This window comes from Papilio polytes, unplaced genomic scaffold (genome assembly GCF_000836215.1).
Source record: "Papilio polytes unplaced genomic scaffold, Ppol_1.0 DF824225.1, whole genome shotgun sequence".
Lineage (NCBI taxonomy): Eukaryota > Metazoa > Arthropoda > Insecta > Lepidoptera > Papilionidae > Papilio > Papilio polytes.
In genome coordinates, this window is record NW_013524979.1 from 1,356,741 (window position 1) to 1,366,576 (window position 9,836).

A 9,836-nucleotide genomic window follows, 5' to 3' on the forward strand; every position below is an offset into this window, starting at 1 on the left:
GCACAAATCGGTTTTAAAAGGAGTTAATGTTGAGAGTTTGAGAGTCTTTCTTTTCGATAACACGATATTCATTCTATTTTAAAATTTTCTATTTAGTTTAAAAGAATGTTTTATAACGTAATTTACATATTCTGTCTAAATATATTCAAGCCATGTAGCGCTGACACACTGGGGATTCATTGGTTTGGAAATTGTTACGCTATGTTCAGCTTGTCTTTGATGTGTCGAGAAAAATTTATCAATAAACAACCCTTTACTATGAACTGAAAAGGACTTTTGATTTAAAACTACGATAAATAAAGAAACATGATTTTATCTGTTCTTAACATGAACATAAATTCTTCATTTATGACTAGCTTTTGCCCGCGACTCCGCACGCGTGGAATTAACAAAAAGAAAAAATGAATAGCCTATGTCCAAACTATCCTCTACGTCTATACCAAATTTCATCAAAATCCGTTCAGCCATTTAGGCTACAACCTCTAACAAACATCCATCCATCTAAACTTTCGCATTTATAATATTAGTATGATTATAAAGATCCAAGTATCGATCAACTTACGTAAATGTTAATGAGAACTATTCAATGTTACATTTTAATGTCACTATTTTACATCTATGCATAATGACAGATACGTACCTTCGAAATTAATAAATTCAAAAACGATTGAACAGATTTCAGAACGTATTTTTGCTATTTGAAAGTTTCAGTTCCCAGTAACAAAGGCGGTTATTCCTAGATTGTATTTAATTTCGCAGAAAACACGGACAAAGCTAAAGCTAAGTTGAAAAGAGTGGTATAAATACGTAAACACAATATACAAATGCCTATATTCTAAATAGACATAAATAAACAAAACAGAACAAAAGCTGGACTGGACATTAAGCTGGTCCGTTTCTGAGTTAATATCCAATTCCGGCTGTAAAATTAATCCCTCGAGACCATTAAATAGAAGCGGCTTGCAATTTAGACGTGCATAATTTACGCTTAATTGATCCACTAAAGCCGAATACAAAACATTCGTGTGACCCCTGTGACGACGCAAAAAACGAATTTAACACTAGTACGATAGACTGACAGCACAGATTTATGCCCGGTTGACACTTAGCCAGTACAGTTGGACAGTTGCGAATGCCAGTCAAATAGTATGGAAACACTGGCGCCGGTACGTGAACACTATGCCAATTGATTTACAGACCAGTTATTGAGCGCTACTGACTAACTGAGAACCTAAAAAAAACTAAAATGATGCCGTAAAAGAACGTATATATAACTTATTTACTAATTATAATTCTTAAGGCCTGCTTGTTAATCCAACGTGTAAAATATGTGATGAAAATATCGGATTTTGTTACCTTATTTGACAGTGACGGCATTTTAAAGCTATCTGAGTCTACCAGTGGTGGGACAGGCCCTAAGTAACTTCCGATAGCAAATGTATCAAAAAGGAATACAGAAAAATAGCCGAGAGTTAACGGAAAACGGTGAATCAAGTGAATTATGCAACTTTCAATTTAATAAGTCTATCACTGGAAGTTTTCAAAGAAATAACATTTTATAACGATCAAAAACGTTTCATTAGTCCGAAGCTTTAATTGAAACTTTCCATCAGTGTAATTGAAACTCGGGCTCACAACTTGAAGCGTTCAAGTTAAATTGAGCACTAATTTGATTTGTAACTTATTCGCCAATTAAAAGCTCTGATGGTTACGAACATTTAAACTGAGTACAAACATAGTTTGAGAAAGTAGACGTATGTATAGAAATCTAACATACAATAAAGTAGCTTTTGCTCCCCACTTTGATTGCGTAGAATTAAAAAAATTATACAGTAATAAATGTAGCCTGTTACATTTGTCGAGCCGGCAACAAGGAAGCTATTAGGGAAGGCCTTATCCAACAGTGGGCAGATAAAGGCTGATAGTGATAATAAGGCTTTCTAAAGTAAAGGAATTTTTGAAATCGGTCCAGTAGTTTTTCAGTTTATTAGTTACATACTAAAATACAAATCTTTACTGTTTGTAATCAGTCATCATCACCTTAATTTTTACGACCGGTTACCTGCCTATCGACAACATTATTAAGGAACCAACTAAACTATTATAATAAAGCGTAAACACACACTTCTTTGTTTCCTAAGATGTCAGCAATTACAGCATATTTTTGAATAATTCTTTCTTTAATAAAAAGCCCTACACTTATGTCACGCTTTAGGCTATATATTTTCTTTTCTATTAGGGGTTAAATGTTTTGGATAAAAACCCTAATGTGGGAAAAAGACCATAAGCTGCTGTCAACATCAAGGAAGCCATGTTTTGTCATAATGTCATGTCATTTTTACATTTGCAATTGAATTTGACAAATGTAAACAATAAAACAATTATCATAATTTCATGCGAATGAAGTCGCACGAGAACAGCTAGTTTGGGATAAACCAAATAATCATGGCTAATCATCTAATAAATTCTAGATTCTAATAAAACTTTTAATCCTAACGGAATACAATTGCTTTATTCTGCTTGATAGACTACCGAGTCGTACTCTAAATTCAATAAAAAGCAATTGTTTAATTACGATCGTGTTTTTTCGCTTTCTAAATTATACAATTTGCATGGAGTAAATAATTTTGCATCGCTCGCTCCCTAAGGATGGGAACGGTTATAAAAATTGAAACAGTAATTGATAGGGATTCAAATTGAATAAACTTGTGCATAGTATTTAAAGTGCAAAGACGTTTAAAGGAAAGGTACCAGGCAGAGAAGCTTAAGTCTTAAATAGCTGAAGTATCAAATTTGATACCGGGGTTATAAATCGCAATGGGCTACAATCGATTTTATTTTAATACTAGCTTGTGCCCGCGACACCGATCGTGTGGAATTAAAAAAAAAGTGGAAAGCCCATTGTATGTTCTTTCTGATTCTCTATCAAGATCCGTTTTTCCGTTTAGGCTACAAACTCTAACAAACACTAGATGGGTGTTTGTTAGAGTTTGTAGTTTGAGTTCCATCCATCCATCCATCTAAACTTTCGCATCTATATTATAATAAGACTAGCTTCCGCCCGCGACTTCGTCCGCGTGGAATTAAAATAAACAAAAGTGAGTACTGTGTTATTCCAGACTATCCTCTACATTTACACCAAACATCGAAATCCGTTCAGTCGTTTAGGCTACAAACTCTAACAAATATCCATCCATCTAAACTTTCGCATTTACGATATTAGTAAGATTTTCTTCGTCTATGAAAACTGGGACTTGCTGGTGGCAGCTGGCATAAATCTTTTTAATATCATTACACTCGATTAAAAATATTAAATACTTTTTTTTGGTACTACTTGACTTAAATTTTCGGCCAGTGTTAAAATCTTTAGTTAGAATATGGGCTTACACAATTCCGTTATATGTTTTGTACAGTAGTTCCATCAGCAATCAAACGATGCGAAATATTTGAACATCGCTTGAGGGTTCAGCAATCAATATTGATTGCGTAGCATTAAAGCCTTTTGAACTTTTATATACTGACTGCGAAAAACTATAAATTACTCAAAGGATTCCTGTATAATAATGTACCCATACTTTTACTTATATTGTTATTTTTAATTTTATTATCTGTACTAATATAATAAAGCGTAAACATACACTTCTTTGTTGCCTAAGATGTCAGCATATTTTTGAATAATTCGTTTTTTAATAAAAAGCCCTACATTTACGACACGCTTTAAGCTATATATTAACACGCTATTAAACTTAGTAGGTAACTAAAGTGGAAAACAACCTTCACTTGGAAAATGGACCATAAACTACAAGCTGCCAATATTAAGGAAGCAAGATTATTATGGTAACGGTAATTTTGACATTTGCAATTGAGAATTTGACATATGTAAACAATAAAATATTTTTTTATAATTCATGCGGATGAAGCCGCATAGGAACATCTAGTACTCGTATGTAATAAAACAAAAGCGTTAAATTCAAGCAATCTAAAAGCTTAGATTCTTTTAAGTGGATTTTTTAAGAGACAAATAATCATAATCATAAGATATCAGAGACAGTGGTAACCAAACCACAGCAAATCAACAAATTCATTCTATTCTTCTCTAACATGAAAGATGAAGGACATGGAAAAGGTTTTGTAAACATTTAAACAAATTTTTAATTAAAAATACTATATTAACAAAATATCACATGAATTACAAATAATTTACAACTCTTCAATGCTTCAAAAGCGGTAGTTGAATTTAGCCAAACCACCAAATTCAGAATTGTATCCGCCAGTTTTTCCATACGTGCCTTGTAGAGAGAAATCGCCGTTCTTACCAACAGGCCACGCTCCACCCGCGCCGGCTGTCACCTGAAACATTTTGTTGTTATAACTACATATATACCTATGGGACCAAACATCTATTCTATTACAGTTTTAATAAGAGCCCCACCAGAAATCGCTTGTTGATATTTCCCTACCGTTAAAGAATATATACAACTAGCTGTTGTTCGCGACTTCGCCTGCGTGAAATTAAAAAATATAGCCTATGTTACTCACTAATAATGTAACTTTCTAACGGTGACAGAATTTTTGAAATCTGCCCAGTAGTTTTTGAGTTATTTCATTACAAACAAAAATCCAAATTGTTCCTCTTTATAATGTTAAGCATAGAAACATAGTCCCTACTATTGGTTTTGATTTTATATAAGATTGAGAAAGAGAAGCAGACTTCTATTTTAAGTCTGTCATATATGAACTTTAGCAATGTTTGAGTCAGTCATTCATACAGATATCTACTATTGGAACAATAGAAAATCCTCACAGAAGTAGGTCCATGTATCATCTTGCTGACGTCTAAAGAGGCGGCAGCATTATCGTTGCGCCAGTTAAGGGCTCCACCGAGATGGCTTGAGTCGCCATAAGGTCCGAGCACTCTCGTGCCGTACGCTTGTCCGTCCAGCTTGCCTCGGTGATCGTCGAAGAAGTTATGCTCGTAACCACCTTTGCCCTGTATAAGTTAAAATAAACATTTATTTATTAACTAGCTTTTGCCAGCCACTCCGTCTGCGTGGAATTTAAAAAACAAAAATTAATAGCTTATGTGTTCTTCCAGACTATCCTCTACATCTATACGTAATTGAATCTAAATTCGTTCAGTCCTTTAGGCTACAAACTCTAACAAACATTCATCCATATAAACTTTCACATTTATAATATTAGTATGACTGTTTGTTTATTTTCTTCAACGTTTATTATTTCTAAGTTACATGTACTCACAAATAGACCGGCGTCGTTTTGTCCGAGTGTACCAAATACGCGGCCATTGTCAGTCTTGTGGTCGAATGTGACGTCACGGCGATGTCTCTGGTACTCCTCTACGTGGCCGCGTGGTATGTACCATACTGGGTAACTGAAAAAGTAAAAATAAAAGTTTCAAATCAAATACCATCGTGAGATATCACCACTAAACTGTACCACGTTAATTTTGATGTACAAATTGTCTTTGAGATGGCATCAGAAATAACATAAGTTGAAGAAAAGTATCGGAACCATGATTTTCAACAACAAATAACTATGATATTTGTTCTTTTGTTTAATTTGAACGATGACATATTAATAATAGATACCTTTCCAGTAGAATATCTTGAGCTGCGACCGCGGCGATAAATCCAAACAATGCCAATAAGAACTTCATTGTTTCTGTAACACAAAAAATACAATTAAAAATGCCATCATATCTCTGTCTTTATTCCACTCACATAAGCTACCGGATTTCGACTTCCATTTCTATCTATTTCTCGTTATCTCAGTCAATACTCCCTTCTTGATCATGTCATCACACAGTTCTCTTTATAGACCTACCTCTACTGGTATACTATACTTATAATAAAAACCCATTTTTTAATATATCATCTACAGACAGTTGGCTGATGGTTGCGTCCTAATGAGGACCTAGACTACCGTAAGTTATGACTAGGTCATAGTATCGTTGGCCCAGTGCGGGTTGACATCACATTTTCAAATGTCTTGGTAACATTTTTAACAACAATAACATTTTCCTTTACCATACGAATGTGTAATTGTAAATATGAAATTCGAAGACATGACGGGCCAACCCTGAATTGCAGAAGCGCATAGACTAAAATAACTTGTTTGAACTTACCTAATTAAGTTAGTAATGGAATAACTTTAAAATAAAATAATTCTATAATCCGTTGGCACTGGGATGGTTTGCTTGAATGATGCTTGTAAGGACTTGCTTCGGTATATATTCTAAAACGCCGGGACTTTACAGGTCTGAACTCCACCCCCCTCTGTTATGTTATTCCCCTAACCCGTCCATTTTAAATTGAGGATAATAAATTTCATTATTTGTATACAACGATAGTATAGTTCAAATGTTATCATTTGAATCCTAAAAGTGAATCCCCAAATATTCAGCTGTCTTAGTAATATTATAAACAAGCTTTCGCCCGTGATTCCGTCTGCGTGGAATTAAAAAAAACAAAAGTAAGTAGCCTATGTGTTCTTCCAGACTATGCTCTACATCTATGCCAAATTTCACTGAGATCCGTTTAGCCGTTTAGGCTACAAATTCTAATAAACAAACATCCATCCATCCATCTAAACTTTCGCATTTATAATATTAGTTAGATCAGATTAGATTAGATTAGATTCGATTAGATTAGATTAGATTAGATTAGATTAGATTAGATTAGATTAGATTAGATTAGATTAGATTAGATTAGATTAGATTAGGAAGTTTAGATAGATGGTTGTTTGTTAAAGTTTGTAGCCTAAACTGCTGGAAGGATCTCGATGAAATTTGAGATTGATGTTGAGAATTGCTTTTGTGTGTTTAATTCACTAGACGGAACGGAATGGAACTAGACTCCAGACGAAGTCGCGGGCGAAAGCTAATATGTGATATTTCTAAACAAAATACATTTTACATTGAAACATTTTCAAAAACACCTAATCACAAATAAAACCTTACTACTGAAATTAAATTAAAGAATAAAATAGATCGATTCATAATCACACTAATAGTCGACTAAGAGCGTGCGCACCTTAGACTAAATTATCGTACAACTGTTGTGCGATTGTCGATTGTTTCGCAGCCAATTCAACTGTTTAGTTGCACAACTAAACATCGAGTAGTATGTGCACCTCCATATAAGGTAATAGAAAACAAAGCGAGACGAAACAGTTGTGCGATAGTATAGTTTCAAGCGTGCACGCTTTTATGGCTTTTATTTACGTATGTAATATTAAATCTACACTAAACACTTTATAATAAACAATTCTGAATAGGGAAAACCTTGCTTTGAAACTCTAGTTAGATTGATTAGCAACATTTAAATGTATTTTACAACAAAAGCAGTATTTATAAGTGCTATAGCACTATACTTACAAAGGAAACTCGGTCACTTAGTTACTTAAGTTTAATTGAAGGCATTACTCTCTCAAACGAACCGAAATTCAAGCTACATTTCAGTAGTAAGGGTTTTAGCTTTACTTCCTAACTTAGAAATAAACGGTACATTACTGTTCTAATCTATCCTAAAATATGAGAACTAGGAGACGGACATAGGATACTATTTATTCCGAGGAAAGATTTGAATTTCTGTATTTCTGTATTTTTGTATTTTTGTATTTTTGTATTTTTGTATTTTTGTATTTTTGTATTTTTGTATTTTTGTATTTTTGTATTTTTGTATTTTTGTATTTTTATATTTTTATATTTTTTTACTTTTGTATGTACAGTAGGACCTCGATGACTCAAACCTCGGTAACTTAAAAATATGTTCTCCCATCAGAGCCCAAAACCTCTATAACATAGATCCTTGATAACTTAAAACCTTTATAACTTAAAATATTTTGTGTTACCCTTGGTGTTAACTTAACCTTAACTTATCAAGCTTCTACTGTATTTGATTCAGGCAAAAACTACTAGGACGATTTTAAAAATTCCTAACATCGTTAGAAAGGTTTTTAATTTCCTTATTATTATGTTTTAATTCCACGCGAACGGAGTCGCGGGAAAAAGCTAGTTTTTAATATTTACTAATACTAATAAAAATATAAGTCTATCTCAGATTATAGTGAACATTGTGTTGAGGTAATTTTATGATATCTTGCGGTTTTATTGTAATTATGTTGATTGTATTAGCGCGGGTTTGCGGTTCATTCGGTCGTTAACTCGACGCACAAGTCAAACTTTGTAAAGTTTGTCGTAATTAATTAAAATTGTAACTCTGAGGTGGAAATGAAATATGTTTCGTTAATTAAACGACGCTAGAAATTAGTGTACTTTAGTTTTTAATATCTATTGATTTGATTGATAAGGAATTTTGGTTTTAAAATTATAATTTACCAGCTTTTGCTCGTAACTACGCCCGCTTGTAATTATAAAAAAAACAGAGTATTACTCTCTGATAAATTACCTTTGTAATGGTGAAAGAATTTTTCAAATTGGATTAGTAGTTTTTAAGTTAATTCAATGCATACAATATTTCTATACTAAAATTATTAAAAAAATACTTTTTTTTTAATCATATTAGTATAGACAAATGGCGTGTACAAATAACTCGACAATTGTGTAATTAAAGATATAGGATATAACTTCAAAAACTTGTATTTATAATTATAATATTATAAGATATCTGGGGCCTAACATGAAAATTCGTGAGAAAGCATTCGTAACGTCTTCGTCAAATTTAGTTACTTAGTTTGTCTATGATTTAAGACACATTTTCTCTTTTCGTACTAGTATCTACATTTTATTTTGTAGTTTGAATGCTTTTTTTTTATATTTCGTACACTTAATTGTTTGTAATTATTTTAGACATGTAATGATGCTGGCAACATCGCATCCGCCATCTTTAACCTTCTATACTATGGTTATAAGGGCGAAAGTGTAGATGGATGGAGGGATGGATGTTTGTTAGAGTTTGTAGCCAAAACGGCTGAAGGGATTTCGATGAAATTTCACATAGATGTAGAGGATAGTCTGGAAGAACTCATAGGCTACTTGCATTAATTCTTTTAATTCCGCGCGAACGGAGTCGCAGTCGAAAGCTAGTAATTTTATAAGTTCGTTTGATTCTCTATTACAAATGTAATTAACTACTATCAGTAGATATTGTGTAATTGACAGATCAGTGTGTCAAATTAAACCTGTCGATACCTTAATTAAACTGAGTCAAAGGCACTGCGTTTGTGATTGCGAACCAAATCAATTACTTGATTTCGACTCCCAGCGACGTCAGCTAACTAATCAAAGATCTATCACGAGTATTTAGACCGCGCAAACCTTTGACTACAATGTTGTGCGCTTGTCAATTGTTTCGCAACCCATTCATTGTTTCAACTGTTTAATTGCACAACTAATAATCGAGTAGTGCTCACCTCCATATAAGCCCATAGGAATCAAAACGAGTAAACAGTTGTGCGATAGTCAAATGTGTGCGTGCTCTTACGTGCCAGTTGTGAGAATTATTCATAATGTCTACAACTTTGTACGATATTTGTTGTACATTACGATCTCACGAATATTCAAGATATGCCCTCAAATATAGAAAATGTACTTTGTATCGCCATATGAAAATATTTGTACCATATATCCGCGGGACAGAACTTGCTTTGTAACTGTAATGTGCAAAGTTAAATTATACTTCTGTAACACGCGATAGCAATTTAAGTTTATTACAAGTTGAAATTTGATACAAATCGAAATTCAAAGTTAAGACATTGGTATTATAATAAATGTTTGTTACAGTGCTTCATATTTATCTATACCCTATACTATAATAAAGCGTAAACACACACTTTGTTGCCTAAGATGTCAGCAA

General features: G+C 33.2%; 1 protein-coding gene across 1 annotated transcript; it reads right to left on the bottom strand.

Moving 5' to 3' along the window:
• Positions 1-4,156: 4,156 nt before the first annotated feature.
• Positions 4,157-6,215, bottom strand: LOC106110547 (gloverin-like). Its single transcript, XM_013292409.1, has 5 exons — positions 6,146-6,215; positions 5,610-5,682; positions 5,260-5,392; positions 4,805-4,990; positions 4,157-4,350 (listed from the first exon to the last, which is right to left on the bottom strand). The coding sequence occupies exons 2-5, from the start codon at positions 5,675-5,677 to the stop codon at positions 4,219-4,221; spliced, it is 519 nt and encodes a 172-aa protein (XP_013147863.1). The 5' UTR covers positions 5,678-5,682; positions 6,146-6,215; the 3' UTR covers positions 4,157-4,218.
• Between the last annotated feature and the right edge of the window lie 3,621 nt (positions 6,216-9,836).

What these genes read in the sequence shown, in the direction of transcription:
- LOC106110547 (XM_013292409.1), bottom strand. Translation starts at nt 5,677, where the DNA reads ATGAAGTTCTTATTGGCATTGTTTGGATTTATCGCCGCGGTCGCAGCT. An exon ending in CAAGATATTCTACTGGAAAG is followed by an intron (nt 5,393 to 5,609) that starts GTATCTATTATT and finishes TTACTTTTTCAG; the next exon opens with TTACCCAGTATGGTACATAC. An exon ending in TGATACATGGACCTACTTCT is followed by an intron (nt 4,351 to 4,804) that starts GTGAGGATTTTC and finishes AAAATGTTTCAG; the next exon opens with GTGACAGCCGGCGCGGGTGG.